At 37.0% G+C, this 26716-nt stretch overlaps 1 protein-coding gene across 9 annotated transcripts in view; it reads left to right on the top strand.

Annotated features, from left to right (window-relative positions):
* The window catches only part of chd9 (chromodomain helicase DNA binding protein 9), a 120579-nt gene that overhangs the window by 17892 nt on the left and 75971 nt on the right, over window positions 1–26716 (top strand). For 6 of the 9 annotated variants that reach the window (XR_003673430.1, XM_028441790.1, XM_028441797.1 and 3 more), the window contains exon 2: window positions 479–2042. Coding sequence is in view for 6 of the 9 variants with exons in the window: in XM_028441790.1 (XP_028297591.1) it covers window positions 561–2042 (1482 nt within the window). In the remaining 3 variants the exon portion in view is untranslated. Of the gene's footprint in view, window positions 1–478; window positions 2043–11653; window positions 11752–26716 lie in introns of those variants that run through there. The other 3 variants (XM_028441813.1, XM_028441821.1, XM_028441804.1) reach the window with 3 other exon arrangements.

The raw sequence follows: 26716 nt of genomic DNA, 5'->3' as shown, positions 1-26716 counted from the left end.
GCACCTCCCACACATTCAGCAGCAGCAGGATAGGCGGCTTCAGCGGTTGTGAAGATGTGTGTTTGTGTGTGTGTGTCAGGGGGTTGCTGTGTATGTGTGTGGTGGGGGTACAGGATGACGCACCTGCTCATGTCTTGGTGGTTGGTTTACACCAGCTACTTTCACCGCACACATGAAAAGCAGTGCTGATAGAACAGTGACAAAACTACATTTCTCAAGGATTCTCTAATCTAGGCATTACCTGAAATGTAACTGCTGTTATTTTTAAAGATTAGAGACTACTGACTTGTGTAACACAACCATAATAAACTAGCTGATAAAAGTGGTTAGTGAAAACATTTGTGGTTAAGTTTTAAGATGCGTTTTAAAAAGTCTCCTAGATAATCTTGTACATTTATCTGATAATTATCAAGACTAAGGATTTCATCTGTTTTTTTTTAAACCTCTTTAATGCATTTCTTAATCTATCTTCTGACAGGCATCAAACATAATGGACCTGCTGTAGCTGCTCCTTAGGCACATTTGGAACTCACTTGGATCCACTCACCCTGGCCTCTGCCATGGAATTCTTTGATGATCCAAACCTCTTTGTAGGAGGTTTGGAAGGACTGGATGACGAGGGCTTTCCACCACCACCATCGCTTGTGGATGAGCTGAACCTAAGTGCTGACTTTGAACCCCTACAAGTGGAGCCATTTGTCTTGGCAAAACATCAAGGCATGATGCTTCCGGTTTCTACACAGCAAGCCATGCCCAGGTATGCTCAGCCAACAGGCCATTACATCGGCATTAAGGCCCAGAATCATCCGGGACAGGGTTTTTTAAGTTCTCAGGACATGTGTGGAGGAATAATTGCTGAGCAACATGGCCAATACCACAGTACTGCCATGAGCCAAATACCCCAGGCCAATGGACTCTTCTGTAACAGCAGTAGCTCAATGTGGAGCGATCAAGATCAGAATAGAACTATGTACCACCCTCTTTCCCAGGAACAGCAGCAACAGCATAGCCAGCAACTCCACATCAGACAGCAACAAATGCAACAACAATGCTCCATACGACAGCAGCAGCTGCAACAACAACAGCATGGTCAACAGCAACAATTGCTAAACCAGCAGCAACAAATTAACTCGTATGGTGGTCCTCTGCAGCAGCAGCATCCAAGCTTTATCTTTCACCAACAAGGTCAGTCCAACAGACTGCAACAAGTTCTCCATACTCAAACACAGGTTCAGCAGCAACAGTTTCATTCGAAGCCTCTTTCTGGGAAACTTTATTTAGATAGTCAGAATGCCTTAGGGAGGCGCCCTTGCTTACCAACACAGCAGCAGCAAGATAGCTATCAGTTAATGAGAGGAGGTCAAGCTCTCCCTGGATCAGGAACAGAGGGCTCTGGCCTGTCCTTCACCATGCATTCATCGTCCGTGGTTCAATGCCTGCCTCCTTGCTCTGTTAGCTCTGCCAACTCTTACCAACCATCTCAGTACCCCACTTACCCTGGAGAGCCAGAAATGCCCAGTCTCAGTCAGCCATCTTTGTCATTAGTCTCTGTATCAAGACCGACCATTGCTGCATCTATTTCATCTACAGTCCCCAAACTATCTGAGACTGGATGTCCTTTTTTGTCCACAACACAGATGAATCAGCAGCACATTAGCTCCTCACTCAGTCAGACAGAGGAATATAGTTTCCAAGGAATTCACTGTTCAGGAGATACCCAAGGAAGCTGCAAGCCACCTGAGATATTCAGTGAGTCCACGAGGGAATACCCCACCACTGCTGCTCAACTTCCCCCTGAGCAGCTACGGAGCTGTGGGGTTGTCAACACAAATGGATACCAATCTTTTGGAGACGGTCTCTTGCATTTAAAGGCTGAAGACACAGAAGGCCTGGAGCCTTCTGGCCTCCTACCTGATCTGTTGCCACAGCTGGAGGAGTCATTCAAGCAAGAAGAAAAGTCCAGCTGCTCTTGGACAGACTGCATCAAAGGGAAAGGACAAGAGCACCAGAAGCCAGGAACCATCCAATATAAGGAAGGGAAGGTAAAGTGCTTTATTTATTTATTAAAGCATGCTTTTCAGAGAGTTCATGTTTTTTGTTGACTCTTCTATACTCACAATGTTCCTTTTAATTTCTTAATTTTTAAAATTATCTCGTAGAATAAATAATACTAAATTTGATGCCTGCTCTGTTTGTGTGTGTATTAGTTTCACAAGTGGCAACATTTGTTTACTAAGAATTGACAAGGTCTTCCAGGTAAATAGTGGCACAGAATTCAGTAATTCCTGTAATGTTTAACTATCTCAGGCAAGCCATGTGCTTGTCCAGTTTGAAACCTGCAATCAGTAGTGGAGTGGGGGGAAGGTGGACAGACAGTGACAAGGGCAGGCCAGAAGCCTTCAGGAAATTACAATGGCTGGTCCAGCACAGCCTGTCTATCTAGCCAGTGCACCGGCAGCAGGTCAGGGCTGATTAGGCTAAGAGTAGCAGGAGTGTCTTCAGGACTTAGCTGTAAGCATACTTAGGGCTATATCAAGATGTGGGTCAGGGCAAGCCAGAGGCAGTTGCACACTGCCTCGCTGGAGTGTGGGGGAGGTTTCACGCTGTTGTAATAGCTGTCACAGTTTTTGTGTGTGTGTGTTTGTGTGTGTGTGTGTGTGAGAGCTGTGTGTGAGGGCTGGTGCATGAGAGAGAGAGAGAGACAGAGAGAGAGAGAGAGATGGTAAGCAGTAGGAAAAGAGCATGGTGAGGGAGAGTGGTTAGCACTTGATGGGGGGAGGGGTACGGGAGATGGAAAGGGCAGTTGCTCATGGAAAAAGAAGAGCTAAGGAAAGAGACAGGAGAAGCAGAGGGGGAGGCTGAGATGCATTAGCTGGCTGTAACAGGCTTCAGGCGGTTCCTGGACTTGGGTTGGCTGGTAACGTAGCAGCATCCACACAGCCTCCTGGCCTATGAGAGTGACACATGACCAGCAGCAAACGCAGCAGATATTTCATCATTCTCTGCATGCTTATATAGGACATGTGTGTTTCAACACGATATTTGCTTAAACAGTTGTGTTGGCTTGCTTTTTTTCAAAGAAATAAAAGCTGAAATGATTTTAACTGATGACGTGTAATACACACAGGAGATTGTGCATTGTGTGTCCATGGTCACTGATGACAAGCCAGAAACTGTTGCCACCACTGACAACACTGCGCTTTTGTTTGACATTATGGATCCAAGCTTTTACTTTCTGTGGTTGCTCTTATCCTAATTTGGTGAACTCACAAATGACTTGTAAATCTCTCTGTCAGCCGGTCCCTTCCCTTCTGAAAAACTTCACATATTGTGCCAAAAACCCTCAGGCAACAGGTGACAAAACCTGAGTTCATGCACATAGCTAGATTGCTCATGTGCAAAGATGCTTGATTCGAATGGGGCCACAAACCAGAGTTGTGTGAGTGAGCCTAACCCTGTCTATGTCAACATTCAGCCCCATGTTGATGCTTACAAGCTGACTGTGCTATTTGTGTGCACTGATGTGTGAAGAGCTGATAGTGTGTTTGCTGAACAGGCAAGGCATCAGGGGATAGCAGCACACTTTTCACTCCCCCGCAGCGAATGTGGCTAATTAGGACTTCCAGTGGTTGAAATAGTCAGCTGCAGTCGTGATGGACTCCCGGGGCTCAAGATCGAATACTTTACCAAGGTTTTTGTATTCAAAGGTTAACCTATTCTAACAGACATCAATGTTTATTGTTTTGCTTACATGATACACTCATGTAATAACTTACAACTTTGTTGCTGCTGTCATTCCATAATTTACATTTTTATTTTATTTGTATCATCAGTTTTCAGGAAGCAAAGACTCTACACCAAGGGTCACCAGCTGTGAGCTACTTCATAGGTACTGTATAGTCCAAAGGGATACCAGATTGAAAAGAGGTTCTTACTAAATTTTCAAGGTTTTACTTTTATTAGAGGGTAAGATAATAAGGAAGATTAGCTGGCACTTAAAATGTTTAAATTTCAATACTTTTTTTATCCTAATTTATTCAGTTGTTTCATTTTCTACATTTCATAGAAAATCCCCATGTTGCTATTTTACTACCTACAAACAACTTTTAACTAACCATAAGACATAAATTTATAAAATCCACCTTGCATTTAAAAAAAAATATTTTATTTATGTCATATTATTATATATAACATGCCACAACCCATACACCAAATCTGCAGCATTTAATTCAGTCACTGCCGGCCATTTTCACAGCAGCCAACCCCATCTTGCCAGGTGTTTTTAACTATTTTTACTGATTCTGAAAGATTAGTCTCTCTACTTTCATCAGACAAAAAAGTTTTTTATAGCTTGTTTTGTTCTTTCGTAATCAGCAGTTAAACAGCGGCAAGTTTCACACAAAACGGCAATTTGTGACAAAAAGCTGAGAAGAAAAGCCTTTTTCTGAAAAAATCTGTCTGTGATTTTGAAGCATTATTTTTTGGTTTAGGGACATCTCAACATTGGTTTCCTTCTATAAAACTTCGAAAATAACACGGAGATCGGGCTTTTTATTTCAAAATTATTATTATTTTGCTATTTGGGTCAGAATTGAATTGTTTGCTTACTGTATTTTGGCCGTCCTCCAAGTCTCTCCCCCCATCAGTTCCCACACACGCAACTTCCTCCTCCTCCCGGACATGCCGAGTGTCACCACTTGCCCCATTTTTTTTGATTGTTTTCTCTCACTGTCGCGACACTCTCAATAGTCCATTTAGTTTCACACATGCTCTGGTCGAATGTGAGCTGCTTGGAACTTCAGCATCAACTCTCGTAGCGTCATTTTCTGTCTCGTAAACTCCCCCTCTGAGCTCTGCTCATCACGGGTGATCTCTCATCCAAAGGTGTGCTGCTGCCACCTACATGTCACCAGTTGGTCATTACATCATTGTACAAGTTTGATATTCACAGGAGAGCTTCGTCACATTGTCTTCTAGCAACCCCAGCCGAAAAACACAATTGACGTCTTTGGCAGTCAACGTTACTAAACCAAATGACAACTTTAGACATTGTCAATGAGTTAAAAACATTTATCACAATGTTTCAGTGAAAAAAAAAATTAAAGATTGGTCAATTTAATACTCAAACTTTATCAGGTGCATTCAGTATTTAACTTTTATAAGTAATAACTTCATCGTCTGTATTTATCTTTTTGAGTTTAAATCCTAGAAAGTTAATCAGATTTTAGATGGAGCCCATTGGTGACTAGAGCTCCTGGGGGCTCCTCACATGGTCCATGAGGGTTACCTAGAGCCGGCAGGCAGCGTGTTGGTGACCCCTGTTCTACACTAACCTTTCCACTGGTAGCAACTCATGCTACCGACTTTCTCAGTTGGTCACACAGCGTATGAATTGGTAGGTTTTCTTACGTCCCCCTTAAATTGAGAGTTTTTCAGGTATTTCAGCCTATTTAGAGTGATTATTATTGATCAGGAAAATCAAATACAAGACCTCAAATACGCCAAAATATTAGATGAAGTTACTCTTTTGAAAATTCTAAAAAAATGTAATGTTTTGCACTGGTTCTCATAATCTTGGCACACTTACCTCAATACGCGGTTTCTACAACAACTAGAAAGTTTTTTTTGACATTTTTGTTAAATATTAAGAAAATTGATAAAATTTTAAATATTTTGGTGTCCACTTGGACCTTATGCAAAAAGGAAAGGCGTATTGATCATTAGAAATCAGATTAATATATAATTTTTAATGTTTTTCTTACATTTTGACTCATGATGTAAAAAATGTAATATATTAGCCTGTGACAGAGGAGAACCTAGAGCTGGCAAGGATGTTTTTGTAACTGATACATGAACAAATCTTCACTTCTAAAACTAATAAATACTTGGACATTTTCCCCCAATTTGAAAGTTAAAAACAAATGTAATGTTAAAGTTCTCTTTATTATGAATTAAATTGTGATTATGTTACAATGTATGAACACAGAACTGTTAAAAATAATATTTTTTACACTTTTATTATATTTGTGTTGTCTCTTTTATTCATACACATGATTCAACAACCACAAAAAAACCTGATGATCAAAGTCAGATTGGTGGTAGCCTGTGTATTTTAGGTCTTACTTCAGAGCACCATTTGTAAAATGTTTATTTGAATTTTACTTAGTTGAATAGAAAATGTGAGTGTAAAAGCTTGCATATGCTGTAGACCCATTGCGATGCCTCATTTATTGATATATACCTGTTTCACATCCATTTCTAATTCCACTGCTGGGCTTCACTTCTGATCCATGAACTCTCACACAGGAATGGAATAGAGCACAAGACCTGAAACAAAAGTGATGCTTTAAGTAACAATTTATTCAGTTGTTGGAAATGTAATTAATTAGTCAACCAAAATTATTTATATCAGTCTATGTCTGTTTGCGTGTCATAGATTGGTATGGATATGCTAAAAGTGAATGATTTCAAAAGGTATTTAATTTAATTAAATGTATTTATTTATAAATATGAGGTGTTTCATTGCTTAAAATTTCTTTAATAGTAACTAAATACCTGACCATTTTTTTAAATGCATGTGTTGCTGGGTTAAAAAATAAACGCACAGTAATTTATTGTTGATAGCACTATGTTTCTTTGTCTCAGTGTAACCCAAAATCTTTTGGAATTGCACACATTTGATTTTCATAATTTAACCCTACTTTTTAATGGGGTTAAGTGTAGTGACTGCTTTTTTTTATTTGACTGTGATTACCTTGTGCCTGATGACTAACCTATATTGATACTGTTTTTAAAGTAATTTATTTACAATACAAAGACCGATAGGCATCTACTGTCACATTTTTAAAGAGTTGTAGGAGATATTCCACCCTGAAGCTCAACTACATAATGTTTGTCCATCCAGGCTACTTTTTATAATGTACAATCTACAATTTCAAATATGCACATGGTGACACTATTATATTTAGGCTTTGGGCCGATCACCGATCAGTGAGTTTAAAAAAAAAGATCACCGATCATATGAATTAAGGTTGTTTTTTTAGGTAACGATCAAATTCCTTTGGTACTACATGATACAGACTCACGGAAAATCAAATGGTATCTAAACCCAGCCTTGTGACTGTGAGGGAGTGGAAGAGTTGAAGAATTTTCATGCAGGACCTGAACATAACATTTGTCTGAAGATGAGACACACATGAACTATATGAAGAATCCATGAGCATTGGGAGCAAAGACATACAGTGACATTGCAAAACCCACTCTGGCTTATAGTCCGTGGGGCGCACACACATGCACGCACACACCACCACCCTGAAACGGACAGAAGTCTCTGGTATGAAAGCGAAAGTAAACGGGAGAGCATCGCTCCTCTTTATGCTCGGCTGTGCACACATAAAAACACACACAGACACGAACAGCAGACGCTGCCCCTGCTTTCAGAGCCAGTAGACTGGGGAAGAAGTCTGGCATTCAGCCGCTTCGCTCCAATAGATCGACATTTTTGTTGTTTTGCTCATAGATTGTCACCTTTGTGCACAAAAAACGTAAAGCAACAACTCTTCGGTGTAAATGAAACGATAAAACAATGCAATGGGAGCATCTACAGAAAGTTTCATCATGACAATGATGTCATTGATCGAATTGGCAAACTAAGACATTACAGCCGATCACATTAATTGCATAAAATGCAAAGTATCGACCGATCCGATATAGCCGAACAGATTGGTGTAAAGCCTTGTATTTAAGTAGTTATTCTCTAACTAGCCCTTTGGACTATGCAGTACCTATGAAGTAGCTCACAGTTTCAGAAAGGTTGGTGACCCCTGGTCGGCCTAGTCCCCGTTGAGGACTGGAGATGGGCACCAGCAGACATCTCTGACCCAGAACAGGATTAAGTGGGTCAGATGATGAAGAGAATGAGAATCCCCATCCCCTCACCTCCTCCCAGCCCAGGGTGCTCATCTTAACAGTGAACACTGACTATTGTGATATTGAATGTTGGCTACTTTGGTAGACAGTCTTCCCAGTGCATGTGGTTTGTGCATCAACACAACAAACTAATGTGCACTACTGTGTATAATTAACAAATTCATGAGAGTGTTATGTGTGTGTAGGACATTGGTGCGATCACTCACTGGTTTCTCTTACTGTGTTGCTGAGCTGTAGGTTTGTGTGACTTTCAGTTTATGACACGTGGCCGGCAAATTCATCGAGTCAATTCAATAATTTAATAGTCATTCATTAGTTTTGGGATTGCATTGTGGTATTGATAGTAGAGTTGATATGTCAAAAGGTATTGTCTCTTTCTTAAGTATTGGGCATTTTGGAATCAACACTTGAAATGTTTTTTATCCCTGTTTATAGTATAGTTATTTAATTAACACTCAGTTTATCGATTACCTCTGCTGTTATAAATGTTTGTATCCCTACGTTTAACAAATGTTCAACATTTAAAAGGCCCATATTATAAAAATGATTTCACCTATTGGGGCAATAATCAGTCTTAATTTGTATCCCATGATTGACAAGCTATTTATATTGGAATTGTTGCTTAGGCAGAAATTTATTATAATAATAATAATAATAATAATAATAATTCATCTTTCAAAATCAACAATCTAGAAGGGGTACAACTGGTGTATGTTTACAGTCCAGTCGTTAACTAAAAGAATATATGATGATTTAAAAACTATTGTGCATTGTTTCAAAACAAGAATAATGAAGTGTTTTTATTTATTAACTTCAGCAGCAGAGAGAAACTCTATGCAGGAATACATATTATTACCCACACAATATATCACCTATGGTCGTTGGTCATCATTGGAAAGTGCTGATAATAGCACATTCACTTCAGAAAGTTTAGATACTATAGCGCTGGGTATTGTAATAGAAAAAGTGAAAAAATAATATCACTTAATCAACCTTATAAAGCCTTATCTGGGCTCTAGGAATTCTTTGGTATCCCTAAATGTACTTTTATCGCCTTAAACAGAAAGACCAGAATAAAAACAGCAATAGAATAAAAAAAAATATTAGTCATGAGAAATGTGAACATCTAAATTTTGTTACCGAAACCCTCTGTTCACATCCCTAGTGCAACCTTCAAACTCTCATCTAGTCTCTATTGCAGGGTCCACTCGTCATTTTTTTAAATATTATATCGTATAGGTCACCATCCATTCATTGTGCGACCCAACTTGCTCCTTTTCATGGTTACATTCTGGACATCAACATTTAAAAAAGGTCAGACCGAAATAACAATTTTTAAGCTGCCTTTTAGGGCTGTACTAGTAAGCTAGGCTACATTGTCACTGTGTCATGAATAAATGTGTTTCTATAATGTGCTTTGGGTGTAACATATGGAAGATGTAATAAAAATAGATGGTATAATTTGTAATTATTATATTAATTTTACCTCGTGATGTCTGATATTTCCATGTCGGTGCATAAAATCTTCTTTTAGTTGTTCTGAAGTAAATGTGTTACTTCATTCTGGACTTTACACTGTGTATTGGCATTAGGGCTGGGCGACATATCGAAATTCAAGATATATCAAGTTTTCTATCTTGGCGATATAGAAAATTACAATATCGCCTATATCAATATATATATATATATATATATATATATATTATTTTTTATTTTTTTTCTATCGCTTATTTTGTATTAAAATACTTGTTTTAGGAGTCGCTGCTTTTGCTAGTTCTCATAGCAGCATGAAAAGCATAGTTGGATAGATTGCTAAGTGCGTTCTCACCCAGACCTTCATCTAAACAAACCACACTACAGAACTCACTCACTTGTGCTTTCCCTTATTGGAGAAAATGTTAGGGATGTCCCGATACCACTTTTCACTTCTGATATGATACCGATATTGCAGCCTTGCGTATCGGCCAATACCGAATCATACATACTTTTATTACTTATTTTGTAGTGTGGAATGTTAGAAAAGGCTTGATCAAGTGATGTTACTCAAACAGAGAACAATAGTCAGCATTAGTAGGTTACTTCGTTGGAGTGTGAACCACAATCACCTATGGATTGTGATTGTGTGCTGGGGTGGAACATTTTATCGGAGAGCTTATATAGGTAATTTTAGATGCCGTCTGATAAAATCTGATATTCGTTTTCTAGCTGATATCGGACCGATATCCGATATCAGTATCGGATCGAGACACCTCTACATATTGTGCCTGTGTGGCATTTTGCATCAACAAATTTAATCCAGAATTGTATTTCTGGTAAGACTTAATTTGAATAAAAAATATTGAGGGTTATATTTTAACTTGTTCTACTTTCTAATCCAGGATAAAAAATGTGTGGTGCACTAGAGTCAAATGTTGGTTGCCTTTGGCTGAACAGAACAGAAAGGAAATGGAGATGTGGGCTAATGGATAATGATAACCTGGACTAGTGTGTAGACTTTTTCTCTTGTGACACTGAGCAGGTGGTTCATCCCTGCTGTGGATTTATTATCTGACTAGTTTGCTTTTCACCCTTTCAGTGTAGCACTCTATTGGGTATCTTTCAGTTATTTATTAAGCAAAGCTTGTGATTTTAGCACAATTTATGGGCGAAGGGAGGTGTTTTTGCTCTGTGCCTGTTGCTTCCTGATCTAATGGAGGATTTGAACTCATAGTCTACCAGACACTGCAGGTGATGACATAACCAGCCCTGAAAAATGACACCACACCACCCACAGGATCCACCCACAGAAAGAAAAGAACAAATGACAGAATATTTTCAATTTCACACATTGGGCAGACCTGCTGCCTATGTAACGACCAGTGGGATCAATTACATTTTTTGGTGACAATTACATCTTCAATTACCCATGTTTAATTTCAATTCAATTGACCTGCATTTTTTCCAACTACAATTGAATTACAATTATGTTTTATCCTCTGAAACTCAATTACAATTACATTCTCAATTACTAAAATTCAATTACAGTTAATCCCTGATCCTAAAATAAATAAGCTAATAAAAGTTAACCTTCCTCTTGTGTTACCTTGTTAGGCTTCCTAATCAATAAGAATATAGGTTTTAATATTTTTGGTGTAGGCGTCTGAGCATTTTATGTGTCAGTATACCCTGAGGTTAAATGTTTTTTTGAAATGGTAGAATGTGGGAAAGCTTGACATGAAACATATTTTATTACTACATATGTGTAGATTAGAACTGTAACATGGTTTAACAGTTTTGTGTTAAATTATAATTGACAATTTTTATAGACTTGTTATGGTAATTACAACTACAAAGTCAACTATCTGAAATAAATTACATTTCCACACCAACAGATTTTTGAAAATTACAAATATAATTACACGATAATTGTAATTAATTATCAATTACAAAATTACAATTATAATTGACCCCAACTCTGGTAACCACAGAATGAAAGGTGTGCTTCCAGGCTCTGATCCCTGCCTTCCATGCAGGCCTACCTCTCTCTCTACTACTCTTGCTTTCTCGTCTTGCTCGCTATGTGAAACATGCAGTCCATTATGTCCGACTTCAATCATCCTGTCTGTCTGGACGCGTGCCAGAAAAGAACGGTGTGGGGGACGAGTAAGGTCAGAGGTAAACAGGAAGTCAGGAGGTCTGTGCTGTAGGCGGAAGGGGCTGGTTCAGAGGAGAGGGAGGGGAGCTGGGAACGGAAGGGGAGGAGGGAGTTGTACTTGGATGGAGTGTGTCAGGAGCATGTGGGACCGCTGCCAGCCCCAACTGCACTGTAGGTCTGAATTTCAAGTATGCTCTTTAATACTGCTTTTCTCTCCTGCTTGACTCTTCTGCCTCCCTCACTGGGGAGTTCACTCTTCTTCAGGGGGCAGGATTGGGGGGTTGGAATGTGTGATCAGCAGTCAAATCTGGAATGGTGTGTTCGTTAGTGTGTAAGTGTGTGTGTCTGGAATGTGAGACTTTTAGCTTGTGACGCAGGGCGACCTCCTTGAACTCATGGTAACCTTTTATTGGCACACATGAAGATTGGACTGCCACCCAGTTACTGGGCAGAGACAAAGCTGGTTTGAGAGTGCCAGCAGGAAAATCACTTGGAAGTTGGTCAAATGGAGGCAACAGGAAATGAGAAGAGGCAAGATAGTGCATTGACACTGTTATGACCCTTTTGTCCTTGTGTTTACAGTTGACACAGTTTAGCGGCTTGATCTGGAAGAGAAACTAAGACCGGAATAAACTTACCATGAGTAAAGATAACCCACTCTGTCATTTATAATAATCTACAGTGCAGTTTAACAGGAACAAAGCTGAATGTTTTAAGACGAGGCGGTTAGCTCACTGGTTACTGATTTGTAACTTCAGCAAACAGGTTTGTGTCAATAGGAAGTCTTTACCTGGTTGCCTTGGTTGCTGATGTAACTGGAGACTTTCTGTTTTGAATGCATGACAATTTATATAAATATTTGGCTTATAAAGCAGTCATAGGATGACGACGGGGATGTTGCTCAACTCTACTGTGTGTAAACATTGGTTCTTTTAAATTCTGAAAAACATGAGGAAGCTATTGCTAAACAGGGAAGGATCAATAGAATTTAAAATTACATGTTGAATGTAAAAACTTTTCTAAGGCATATCTTCTGCCATCTTTGCTTTGAACAGCTGAGCAATTGTCAACACTATTTTTTAGTTTGATGTGGTTTTAGCAGAAGTGGCAAAAGTACTAGTTTTCAGTACTGCAGTAAAAGTATAGATACTTGAAAAATGACTCTGGTAAAAATAAAAGGATTGAAGTTGCAAACTTACTTGAGTAAAAGTAAAAAGGTATGTGCTACTAAATATCTTAAAGGAGCATAGGGCAGGGTTTGAGAAAAAAATAAACATTAATTTTAAGGTTTTTTTCATGTTAAAGGTTAATGAAGCGTTCTAAACCAAAGAAAAATGAGCTCACACACATTTCTACCTATTGCCTTGAAAAGAATGTGTGATACATTTTGTACTGCTTTTCGGAGTCTGATTTTCCCCCCCAATTCTGCGGACGTGTAGTACAAATGGCGCTGATGGTGACGTCAAATGATACTGGTGCACGTTGACGACGGCTTGGAGCGGCGTCCTAATAACCCGGAAATATAAAGAATGAGAAAAAGACTGCTTGGAGACAGGCACAGTGGACTAAACTACTGTTTGGTTCTGCAGATGCATGTGCACAGGTCTTGCAGTAAACAGTCACATGAACGACGAGTAAATAAATAATTATCTCACAGTTAGAGTGTGGATTGGCTGCATTTTCTCGTCCAAGTCCGACCAGACAGTGAAAACCTCATTTTTTTCACAAAGAAATTACATATGTACGTTTGTTTTAGTGGTAAGCACTGATTTCATTAACAAACAACTGATAATGTCAACATCAGATCAGCGCACGGGTAACAAGCGAACTACAAACACAAACAAGAGACCCTTCGGATCTATTTACATAATTCATGTATAAAATCACTGTCCAGATTTGAGTAATAGTACAGTACTGTATTTATTCCCAGGCTTGGTGTTCCAATTCTAATGTATGTTGATGACTATGTCTTCTTGTTCTTCTTGGGATTACTTTTGTTAGATGCTGATTTGTGACCGCTGCAGACTGGGATTGCACCACTTATGTTTCACTTTTAAAAATCCTCACATGCAGTTGTTGAGCCATTGTCAAACTAACTATGTGGCCCAATTTTTCCTGCCTCTAACACAACGTGATGAAATGACATTCAACTGTTGCCTGGTGGATTCTACCTAGCAACAGGTGACAAAATGGGATTAACCATGAATATTCATGAATCATTATTTTCCTAACTATATAAATATATAAATTTTCAATTTTTTTTTCTTTTACATTTCTTTGGTTAAAAATATATAATTAATAAATGTAAGCACAATTACATTGAATGTAACCATATGTTAATGATGTATTTGGAAGTCATTATATTGTATCCCTTCAGAAACTATTAAAACGTGTACTCTTTTGTAAAAAGAAAAACATGTTGAATGTAAAACTTCCTGTTCTAAGGCATCCCTCCTACCATCTTTGCTTTGAACTACTGAATAATTGTCAATACTATTTTTTAGTGTGATGTAGGGCTAGGCGATATGCACCAAAACTCATATCTCCATAATTTTCCTCAAAATAGCAATACATGATATTAATCTCGATATTTTTAACTCAACGTCTTACCAGAAAGACAATTCTGGGTTAAATTTGCTGATAAAAAATGCCACACAAGCATATTTGTTAACAAACAGCTGCACAACAACTTTATTAGTTTTCCCCTTTAAGGCGGTTTTTCCCAACCAGGGGTACGCGTACCCCTAGGGGTACGTGAGCACATAGCAGGGGGTACATAGAAAAATTAGGAATTTAATTCCAAGATAATAAAAAAACATTCTCAGTCATTTCATAAGTCCTTCAATAAAATGGTACGTGTGCGCTGACCTGTTTTTAAAGTTTAAATGCCTGTTTAAAGGGGACATATTCAAAGAAGCTCCGTTTGTTGTAAATGTCATAAAAGTTATAACACAGGCAGGTTAATTATTTGATTTGTATTTATTTATTTATTGATATTACTTATTGTTTCTATTTATTCTTATTTTTTCTAATTTCAACTTTATTATTTTTATAATAACAATGTAATCATAATATATCAGTATTAATCATACAGTATTAATAATACAAACGTTTACTATAATATTATTTCTTATATTTATCATTTTTATTGCCTTGAAGGCAACATAATTTTATGTTTAATTTGAGTTAAATAAGAAGATAATGCCTCAATATTAATTGTTCAATTTAAGAAGATGAAATAAAATGACTTTCGTTGAATATTCAGTTGTGCTATGTTCTACCTTTGGAGAATCGTGAACACGTATAAGTCAGGGGGTACTCGTGGTGTGACCAAAAGGCTCAAGGGGCACACAAGACAAGAAAGGTTGGGAACCACTGCTCTAAGGGACAGCACGTGTGAGTGAGTTCTGTAGTGTGGCTTTTTTAGGGGAAGGTCTGGGTTAGGACACACTCAGCAATCCGTCTAACTGTGCTTTTCATGCTGTTCTGAGAAATTACGAAAACAGGGACTCCTAGTTTTAAGAGTTTTAATACAAAATAAGCTATAAAAATACTGTATATATCAATATAGGCGATATTGTAATTTTCTATATCGTCAAAATAGAAATCTTGATATACTGTATCTTGAATCTCGGTATAATGTGTGATGTGATTTTAGTGACGCCTCTTTCATGAGTTCTTCTGGATTAGGCCGATATATAAAATGATAATTTAGGAACCAGGCTTGTAATCGGAGGGTCACTGGTTCTATTCCAACCTGGGCCATCACTGTAAGATGTTGAGCAAGTCCCTTAACCCTAACTGCTGGTGTTGTACGTCACTTTGGATAAAAGCGTCTGATAAATGAAATTGTAATCTTGTAATTATTAAAACAATAATTGTAAATATCTAATCAGGTACTCGGGTTTCCCAGCATACATGCACACATTCATGGGGCTATTATGGATTGAAAATATGTTTGAAAAAGATCATTCATGCATAAAATGATTCAGCATGACATTTGATCTGGTTGATTGGCTACGATGTGATATATTTGTTTGTTGTCTGGTCTTTTTCACAATGTCCGTTGATCATTTTAAAACAAACAATAATAATAATAACAGTTTGGGTTTAAAAATGTAACAAATTACTTTACCTCTTTTAAAAGGTACTTAAGTACAAGTAAAATGACTAATTCTGAAATATACTCATAAAAGTACCCATAAATAGCAACTCAATTACAGTAACCTTAGTACTTTTATGGTCTATTATGGATTCAAAATATGTTTGAAAAATTTTATTCATGTATAAATGTAAATAGTTAGGGTGTGCATGCCTCTGTCAGCTAATTATTAAAACACAATTGTTGATTACGTTCAGTTCAACAGTTACAGAAAATAATGTGTAAGCACAATCACATTGAATGTAACCATATGTTAATGATGTATTTCAGAAGTCATTATATAGAGGATTTTCACCTATATCACGTTCTGAGCAGTAACCCTGATGCACGGCCATTTTGGAGGCACTTTGAGGTAAACACTGCGATGGATAAATGTCCGAAACCACAGAAAAGCTCCTAAAAATGCGTCATAGATTCAAAGGTAAACAGGGAAGGACTTGGTCCTTAGGAAAGGGCACGATATTTTTGCATATCCTGATATGGTCAACTACCTGGTTTTAACATTGTATCGCTTTAGAAAAGAGTAAAACGTGCAGGCTTTTGTAAAATAATTTTAATGTTGTGAGTTTTTCTTACAAAATACAATCAACCACCTTGTTTATTGTGTTTTTTGGGGGATGCATTATCACTGACCTCGACCCTAAGCTTAGATTTGGTCCTTAAACATCAACCTCACGCAGAGCTGAAGGTCCGTATCCGAGCAGAGAGAAAAGCTGCAGACAACAGCAAAACTCCGTAACTGTCCTACTCATCTGCCCATGGGTAGAGTTGCCTCTCTTTGCATACTTGTTGCACTGCTTCAATACTGAATAGGGGATAAAGGTTTGGCATTATGATCTTTACTGGATTCCCTCCCCCTGTTTCTCCCCTCCTCTCTATCTGCCACATCCTGAGGGACCTCCTCCCAGCTCCAGCTCCTTTCAGTGTGCACTGATGCCCCCATTAATGAATGGCATCATTCGGCTTGCTTGTTTTGCACAGTTCAGCTTCACTTCACTGCCTGCTGTCTGACCTGCTGTGCTGAGTGTGATTCAGAGAGCACTACGTCATCACTCACAACAACAGCGGTTCAAAAGCAGCCATAAGGACAAACGCTTCACAGGTTCTGTTTCAGACATGAAACACAAGAAACATTGGCCTGTTCTCAAAACCAAAAACATTTGTAGCACATTTTATTTCTCTATGGCTTATTTATTATCTACAAAATTGCCACTTTTAATTAATTTTTTAGCTATTTTTTTTTACATTATTCTTTCTGTAAAGTTAGCTTTTCTTTGTGTGAAACAGATGGACATTTAGTGGTTTTGTTTATGACAGCACCAGGGTTGGGGTCAATTATTATTATTGTAATAGTGTAATTGATAATTACTTACAATTATGACGTACTTATATTTCTATTTATATTTCTAATTGTAATTGAAAAATATGTTGCTGTAATCAGAATTGAATTGTAATTGAGTTCAGTTAATTGACTTTGCAATTGTAATTTGCATGGAAATTCTATAAAAAACAGATACATTTACAAACAGAACTGTAGAACCATGTTCTGAAGCTTACACATCGGCCTACGTTGTTAAAATATTACTAAAAAATATGTTTCATATCAAGTTTACCTGTCAGTTCCCTAAGGATAATTTTACTATTTAATAGAAAAAGTAAATCTAGGGGTTTGGTGACAAAAAAAAAAGGCTCAGACGCCCACAACAAAAAAATATATATATCAATATTTTCATAGGTAAGGAAGCTTAACAAGTTAATCATGATAATATTATTATTGATAATTTTTTGTGTATTTTACAGAATGTTAACACAAATCAAAGGTTATGTTTTATTGGGTTCAGTTATTGTGATTAATTGTAATTGAACTTTAGTAATTGAGAACACAATGATAATTGACTTTCAGGCGGAAAACAATAACTGTAATTTTAATTGGAATTGAAAATAATGCTGGTCAAAGTAATCGTTAATTATTTAGTTCATTATGTGCCTCTCTTGTAATATCCTAAGTCTGGTGCTGTGTGTCTGTCTGTGGGTTGATTTCACTTTGACTCACACTCACTGGTGCTCACCGCTCACACAGCGCACGCCCTTAAAACATAATCCTAAATCTTGCTTAGTGACTGTCCTCAGAGCTGACACTCAAAGATGCCAGAAATGCACATGTCCTAGTTAGTCATAGCCAGCTCTTCTCAGTCATGGAGAGTGTCTGACAAAGACTCTGTATTCTGTACCACCCTCTAACCATGACACAGCGAGTGTTTTTGGTGTTAAAAAGTCTTTAAAATGTAAGAAACTAAGCTGAGATCGGTCCACATGTGTTGGTGTCCTCTTATTGAATGTAATTAGATTTATTAAAGGACAACGACAAGATTTGTGAATTAAAGCCTAGAGCAGAGGTGGACAACTTTCTCTCAGAGTGTGATTATCTCGTCTTTTTGTGTACTTTTGTTGTATTTTTTTGTTATTTGGAGCTTTTTTGTGTATTTCTGTTGTTTTGTGTGTTTCTGGAATATTTTCTGTGTTTTTCTCATCTGTATTTTATATAATGTAATTTTTTATTATTTTTAAGTGTACTCTTGCTGTAGCTTTGTGTATTTTAATATAATTTTGTGTGTTTACTTTGGGGGCTGCACACAATTAGACTGAGGGCCAGTTGAATACACCTGACCCAGAGGTTAGCTTTAGTTCAGTCTCATTTTCAAGACTTTCAGTCGGGTAAATAAAATAATTTCACCTATTTTTAAAGTAATACAACTATTAGTGTTGTAGAAGATGAATGACTCATAGAAGTAGCAGTGTGTGTTGTGGTGTCAGAGAATCTCCTCACCAGAGGGACATTTCATCAAACCCAGCTCAGGGTTAAGTTCAGGTTTAACCTGAGAGTCCGGCGCCGTTAAGCCGGGTTCAAACTGGAACGGCTGTTTCATCAAAGAGAAAACACCTTGGTTACCATAGTAACACAGTCCATGGGTCAAACCTGCTCCCGACCAGGTTTAAGCAGCAGGATTGGCTTAAGCTGCTGACTCACTCTCATGAAACCACGTCATCATTATTGAAGAAGTCATTTAGTGATGCTTTAAAACACTCAATAAAGATCTACAAAGGGAAAAATGAGTCAAAATGACTTCTGTCATACTATTTTTTTTAAATACCGCTTTAATACGATATTTTAAAAGGAAATTAAACAGAATATCATGGTAAATCGAAATGACGATATTAATGTGTTTATTGTGTACCATATTTTTAATGAGATGATCACAAAATCCATGTGTTTAAACCATCAGTATGAATATATCTATATATTGATACGTGTGTATCCATCGCCTCTGTTTACCACACGGTATAAATGTCCATCCATTGATCAGAGATTAATAATGAGAAAGCGTTGAATACAGAGAGGGAGGGGCTTCAGGTACAGTCACATCGCGGAGCACTAAGGCTCCCAATGACTAAAATACACTATCGCTTTTCGGGATGTGGGTGCAGTGTACGCTGCTCAACGCTCACCTGCACCTGAAGCGTCTACTCTACAGTGTTGGACGTGACATCCAGCAGCACCGCTGAGCTGCTCCCTCTGTTCATTTGAATTTAAAGTTTAGTGCCGAGTTCAACAAACTCTTCATCAAACACTCAAGTCTCATAAATTACCTATTAATTAATTGTTAACTCTTTTATTAAATGCTGACAGCTGTTAAAAAACTCAAACTCATGTGATCAGTGTGTGATCACATGCTTCAGTTGTTTTCTGTGATACATAACGCCATGTTTAACCCTTTAGTACTTTTAAAATGTTCAAACCACTTAAACTTTTTTTTTTTTTTTTAACGTGCGTCCTTTATTCTCACTGCTCAGTAACAGATGACATCACGTTCTGTTGGACTTAACATTGGTTTCTATTGGCTGCTTATTTATCGTAAAAGCTGCAGCGCATGCGCCCTCACATCTCTAATCATTCAATCAAGACGTGCACTTAATCTAAACACTGTCAGCTGGATTGGCTCAGCTGTGGTGCTCCAAGCTGAGAAGAGTTTGATGGAATGGGAAAAGCCAGCATGGTCACGGACGGCTTAGCTGAACCAGGTTTAAACTGTAGGCCTGGCTCTACTGAGAACACTTTAATGAAATACCCCCCTGGTCGTCCTGCTCTTTCCTCCTCACAGTCACCCCCTAGTGGTCAATTTTGTCCTAGATGAGTCAGTCCAGCATGTTGCACTACATGCTTCATGCTTGTTTTTTGCAAGCATTGAAATGTCATCCTACTCCAAACTTGATTAAAGTAAATAGCTGTGTTAGTCTTCTTCATAAAAGCAGGCTTATTGTTTGTTTTTCTAGAAGCCTGTTTGACCAGTATAGCCTGGGAGTGCAGCAGGATTACTGTGGTAAAGCTTGTTCTGACTTCACTAAGACCAGTCACTGGTATTTGTTGTATTTGCACAGAATTATTCATGCTCTTTCTGTTGGTCTGTAAAGCCATCGTCCTTTCAGACTCACGTGCACGCTAATGGTCCCTGGCACGTGCACCAGTATTCACAGCCCTTTTTCTTATTTCTGAAGCCAAGTCCCCCCTTTGTCCGACTCAGAATGCTGTGAAAAAACCACTATTGATCATTATGATGGAATGAATTTTTAATAATCTCATTTTGTAAATATGTGGAATGAAACAGCATTTATTGCCTCTTGTAAATATTTATTTCTGTAGTTTTTATCATTTATGGTCATGTGGGACTAAGACTGACCCTTGTTCTTTCAGTTCATGTTCTAATCAAGATCATTTCTATCATCATTTTATGTGTTTTTGGTGTCATTCTGTGTATTTTGTTGTTTGTTATTTTTATTATTTTTTTTCTTTTATTTTGTGTACTTTTGTTGTTTTTGTGTGTTGGTATTATTTATTTTAATTATTTTCTCTCAGTGTGTGTGTTTTCAGTGTCGTTTGTTGTTTATGTCATTTTATATGTTTTCTCTGTCCTTTTTGTGTATTTTGTCGTGATCTTTTGTATTTTTGTCTCATTTTGTGTTCCTTTGTTGTCATTTTGTGTGTTGCTATAATAAATGTTTTTCTCTCTTAGTGTGTGTGTTTTTGGTGTCATTTTGTGTATTTTGTCGTTATCTGTTCTTTTTGTTATTCGATATATTTTTCTCTTATTTTGTGTGTTTTTGTTGTCGTATTGTGAGTTGCTGGTAATATTTAGTCTAATTATCATTTTTGACTAAAATAAACATTATAAAGCATTTTTATTGCTTTGATTCCTCTCTCTCTCAAGTACCCCCTGTAGTGCCGTCACATACCATTCGGGGTACACAAACCCCCATTTGAGAAACACTGATCTACGCGATACTTTCGGATTTAGGTGATTCTGCTGACAGCTCATAATCAGTCGCACGCCCTTGTCATCAAGATACCTTAACATTTTAGCCCACTCTGCATTTTTATTGAATAATGAAATACCTAACAAGGCCAACTCATACACTTCTTGCTTCTTTAGTATAACCACTTATACAGAATAACATGAACAGAAGGTTTGAAGATTAAATACCTTTTTTGGTAACATTTTAGTTTAAGGAACATCTATTAACCATTAATGAGTTGTTTCTTAGCGTTAGTAACATATTGACACTTAGTTAGTCATCATTAAGTACTTATTAATGCATTATTCTTATAAATGCCATATTAAACACTTAATGGCAGTCTCACAGTCCAAACAGGGTTAGTGTTAGTATTAACCCTAGCATGTTGGGATCGTAATTCATATATAACAACTTCTTTACTTATTACTAATAAGTAATAATTCTGAGGTTTTTGAGGGAAAACTTTTAGTTAATGGCTTACTGGGTTTATAATAAGGCCATGCAGAATAAGGCATTAATAAGTACTAAATAATGACTAATTAAGAGTCATTATGTTACTAATTTGCATGCTAACAAGCAACTGCTTAATGGTTAATAGATGTTCCCTAAACAAAAGTGTTACCAATTTTTTTATGTTTTCACATTCCTAACTTAGTTTTTATGTATTATTTTTTTTCTGGAGAGAAAAGTACTTTTAGGGATGCACAATTTATGATGTTGCTCTGCTTGATTTCCCAGTTTGTGTTCCAACAAATTGCTCGTTAGTTTTGGAGACTTGCTGTGCTAATACTTAATAAAACTTAATAAAAAGAATAGACATACATTGATTCATAAAGTTAAAAGAAAAATAGTTTTTGATATTTTTTGTTCTTAGTGTTTACAAAGCACTAAAGTGCCTTTATTATCCTCCGCCACAAAGTGTGGAAGGGGGATTTAGGTTTGAGCTCCATCCGTCTGAGTTAAAGGGGACAGCTTTTCTTAGGAACCGTTGAAGATAGGATAACCAAATTTGGTGTGTGGCTTCAGAGTATCAATACCTTGATGGAGTTTGAAAATGAGAAGTTGGCATATCATTTTTTCGGTGTTATTGCCCTTGTTTGTTTTTCTTAGAAACCATTTAAGATAGTAATGTTATATTCTGAGGTGATAATATTTTCTCATGTATACATATAAGTTCTGAGATTTAGGACATTTAGGAAAAAGTTGTGAGTTATACTGACAACAAGGGCTTTAAATTAACACCCGCCAAATGCGGGTAGAGATGAACTTTGGCGGGTAATATTGTAGTGTTACTAGCCATTTTGGCTGGTGAAGAATGAAACACTACTGCTGCAGAAAGTCATTGTTCCCAGTTTGGGCTCTTTTACGCCAAAAAGGTTTTTCTTTGTGTTTAGAATTTAAAATGTAATGTATATCTGGCAACACTGCTTGCTGCATTAATCCTACATTTCCCATGAACACTATATCGTGACATGTTATACAACAATATGCTACGTGCTTGTGTTAGCGTGATTGTTATGGTTTGGTATCTTAGAAGAAATTGAGGAGTTTTAATACTAAATGAATGTCTGGTCATGAGTGGCTGGTCGATCATTAGTTCACCTTTAAAATGTGCACTATACAGTTTGTTTACATTTAAAGAGCATGCATGTTAGTAAAACATTTTTTCTCTACAGTACATGTGATTCTTAGTACTGATTACTTTTATTCTTTATAACTTCAATCAGTGTTCCAGGGATTCAATTTGCATCTGAGTTAAGTTTGTTAATTATGTTATGAGAATATACTTTATAAAAGGTTCACTTCTCTGACACACCCAAAGTTCCATATTGCACCTATTAGGCATTGTTGCAACATTGTTTTACCATTTTAATGTATTTCTGCAATCAACTAAAATAAAAATGATTTAAAGAAACATGAACGCTTAAATCTATTCTGTGGCACTCATAACAATTTAGTTTATTTTTGCTGGAAAAAAATTTGGCTGGTGGAAAATGTGGTTGGCTGGTAACTTTAAGAATCCACTAGCCGTACTGGCTGGTGATCTAAAAAGTTAATTTGAAGCCCTGATGACAACCAATCTGGCAGGGGATGTTGATGACTATGTCTTCTTGTTTTATTCAACTTTTTATTTGGTTTATATTGTTGTATAAAGCTGCCTCTTAGTACTATCAAAGTATGAAAGCAGACATCTTAGAACAAAGATCAGGATGTGTAGCAACAAAAAGTACATTTAATATGATTTCACTGCTGTCTTAAGTGCACCGTGTAGTGTAAGTCTGTTCTGTTTCAGAGTGCATGAGGCCAGGCTGTAGTCATTTTACTCAGGTAGACCTTAAGTAGAGAACAGTGTGCTTAGAACAGCTTCTTTCACTCATGACCCTGACCATTAAAGCATGGTGCTGCGTTTAATTGCTTAAGGAAGCATGGTTATGCATCCTGTCTCCTTTCATTCATCAACCTTGCTTCTGCTCACACCAACCCTGCTTCCAGATTAACCTGTAGTCATTGATCTTATGATTTGCCCTGGAACTGTTTGGTTTTGCCTGTTTGGTTTCTGGAACCATAGACATGAATTTTGGTATGTGAGGAACACCTATTAAGTCATTATATAAACCTTTAAAAGCGGCTTTTTCTTATGTGTTTTGCTTTGCTAACTCAAATTAATTGAGTTAATTAATTTGCAAAGCTTGTTTAAGTCTTTGTGTCTAGTATCTTAAACTTTAAGATTTTATTTTTAATATAATTTCTGAGCTTTTTAACTATTCATTAAGGACTATTCTCCCATCTGGACAAACTTATCTGTTTCTGAATTTAAAATCTAATGACCGAAAAATTCACTGACCTTCTCTCATGGCTTTTGCTAAATGCAAAGGAAACTAGTGTTGCCTTACTACAAACAATATTATGGCTAAAGCCTCTTTGTTGTACTTGATACAGTATTTAAAGTTTAAATTAATTCCAGCACGACTTTTGTTTGTACTATTAGATTTGAGCTGTTTTTTGTTTTTTTTATACATAATTAGTGGTGACTGGGTGTGATGTACTACTTATTTGCATTTCATTTTGAATTTCATTATAAAAACATATTTATTTTATTCTACACGACGGCTAACAACTACTAGTATTTATTCAAGAAAAGTTGACAATTAAATATACTTCCTCATCTCTTAGTGCTCCATGTCAAATTAATTACATTTTATCACGTGATTTGTTATCAGTTTGGCTGGTACCACTTTGATCAGAGCACCATTAGGTTTCACCTCTTCTTACCGTTTTTGTACAGAGTGATGTTCTACTTTAAAAGAAAGTGTTAGTAACTTTACTTTCATATTAATTCAAAGTGAACAACCAATTATACACTTTATTTGCAGCTTTCTGTAACAGCTCAAGATCACACACAACAGAGTCTAAAAAGATAAAAAGAAAAGATAAATAAGTTAGAAAATTTTTGTTAGTGCTGAATAAATAAATCAGTAATCTGGCATTCTTGAATATATACAGAGAATCCATGATTTAGGGCTCTTTAGAGGGTGGGTTCCAATAGTAGGGCTTACGGTGGGTAAAGAATTGGCACAGGTTCTTTTTTTTAATCCCCTCCCACAATTTTTATATATCACATTTAATTCAGAGGTTTAAAATGTTGTTGTGATCAACCAATCAAACCATAAACACATATATAAACCCATGCAGCTTCTTCAGGAAGTCGATTCAATGAAAAACATAAAACACAATCATCTCACTGCCTTATCGAGGTGCAGCCACTATGTCTTCCTCACGTGTTGTTTAACTCAATGTTTAAATAAAAAAAAAACTACAACCAAAATTTTTTGTTTGTTTTTGAGAGCAGCGATTCTCAACTAGGGGGTTGCAGACCTGTACTAGGTGGGTCGTCGAAAGCTGGTCAAAAATAAATAAATAGCCTATTTAATGTTTCTCATGTTGACTTGTCTTTTATTTTGAAAGACACTTTTATTTTGACAGGCATGCTGTGAAATGCATGTTGCACAGGAAAATATATAGATTTATGTTTAAAAAAATATTATATATGTGTGTTTTTAACAGCTATTTTTGAAAAACTAAATTTGGTTGGTTGAATTCTAGAAAAAAAAAAGTTCTAGAGAATAATGGCAGCTGTATTTGGATGATATCCGTATATCGAAGGAGCACACAAATCAGTCTGGCAATTACAGAATCTTAAATTACGCAGTCTTGTACTATATTCTGTTACTATAGCTTCACATTTTACACCACTAAGACAACAGTATATTCAATTTGATTTGATACTTGTATTTCTGATGAAAATAAAGGACACATACAGTAGATAACCATAAACTTGTAGGGAAACATCTTTATTTATTTTTTTTAACAAAATCAACAAAGCTTCAACAACAACAACAAACAACATAAATAGCAAAACTGAAATACATTCTACAGGTTTAATAGCACTCATGGAATTGGCTTGAAAAATCATTGCCAACCCTAACGACCCCTTGAACATGAAGGGGTTAAAGGCTTTAGTTACTATGGTTGACAGGCTGCTATTACAGAAGAGGATTTCTAAGGATGACCTAAGTATACAAGAGGGTGGGCTCCTGTAGACAACATTAGACATGTGAACATGCCCTAGAAAGTCAGAGGAAGAGTCTTGAGGTTTATTCATTTTTATAAATACCAAAAGAGCGCACTTCAAGTAATAGAGTAATTTGATAAAACAATGAACCATTAACAATTGGGAAACTGTTACAGATAGAATAGTGAGAATAAAGTTTCACGTTGTGAAATATAATTAGTTAAATTAAAATGCATTAACAAAAAAAAAAAGCAAGGTCAAACGTGATCAAAAACTAATTCTTGAAAGAAAATGTCTTTGAGGTGGCCATAAATTCTTGATATCAAAATAGGGTCATTTACAAAATGAGATTCTTTAAAATGTGTCTTATCACTCGTTCATTCCATCATTATGCTCTGTAGTTGTTTTTAAATAGTTTTTTAAGCATACTGTTGTAGTCGGACATAGACTATTTGGATTCAGAAATAAGAGAAAGGGGGAACTTGAGCCAAAAAAGTTTAAGAACCACTGTGGTAGACTATTGTTTAGCTAATGATAATGAAGGTTATTTGCACTATGGTGGCCAGGTATTGAAATCTATCCATCTTTGTATGGGAGCAGTATCCAGACTCTAAAGACTTGGCCATCTTGTCCCTTCAGTCATTGCAGCCTTACTCTGCTCTCATTTCTCTAATACAGAGTTAGAAGACATACTCACTATGACACAGGAAAGAAACGAGAGCAGTGGCAGGTTATTACGGACCTTATGATGAGAAAGTAATGGAGTGTTCAGACACCTGTGCCTCTGCAGCCACCGCAGCACGCCGTTTTCTCCTTCACCCGCTTTCCTTCACCAGCTCTGATGCTCCCCTCCCCTTCTTTTATCACATTCCCCCTCCCATCCCCTCTTCTAGACTTCGCCCCTCCTTCATCTGCCCTCAAAAGAAGCCACGCCCCATTAAACCAAACACACAGGCTTGTTTGTATGTTAACTCTCTCATTGCCAAGGAGCTGCAGGCTTAATGCCATGTGACTGTTGAAACATGTACATTGTTGGCTTTTGTTGTTGATTACCTTTTTTTCTTTTATT

The sequence above is a fragment of the Gouania willdenowi genome, chromosome 3 (genome assembly GCF_900634775.1).
Source record: "Gouania willdenowi chromosome 3, fGouWil2.1, whole genome shotgun sequence".
Lineage (NCBI taxonomy): Eukaryota > Metazoa > Chordata > Actinopteri > Blenniiformes > Gobiesocidae > Gouania > Gouania willdenowi.
Note: the sequence above shows the minus strand (reverse complement) of the source record. Positions and strands in the feature narration are given on the sequence as shown.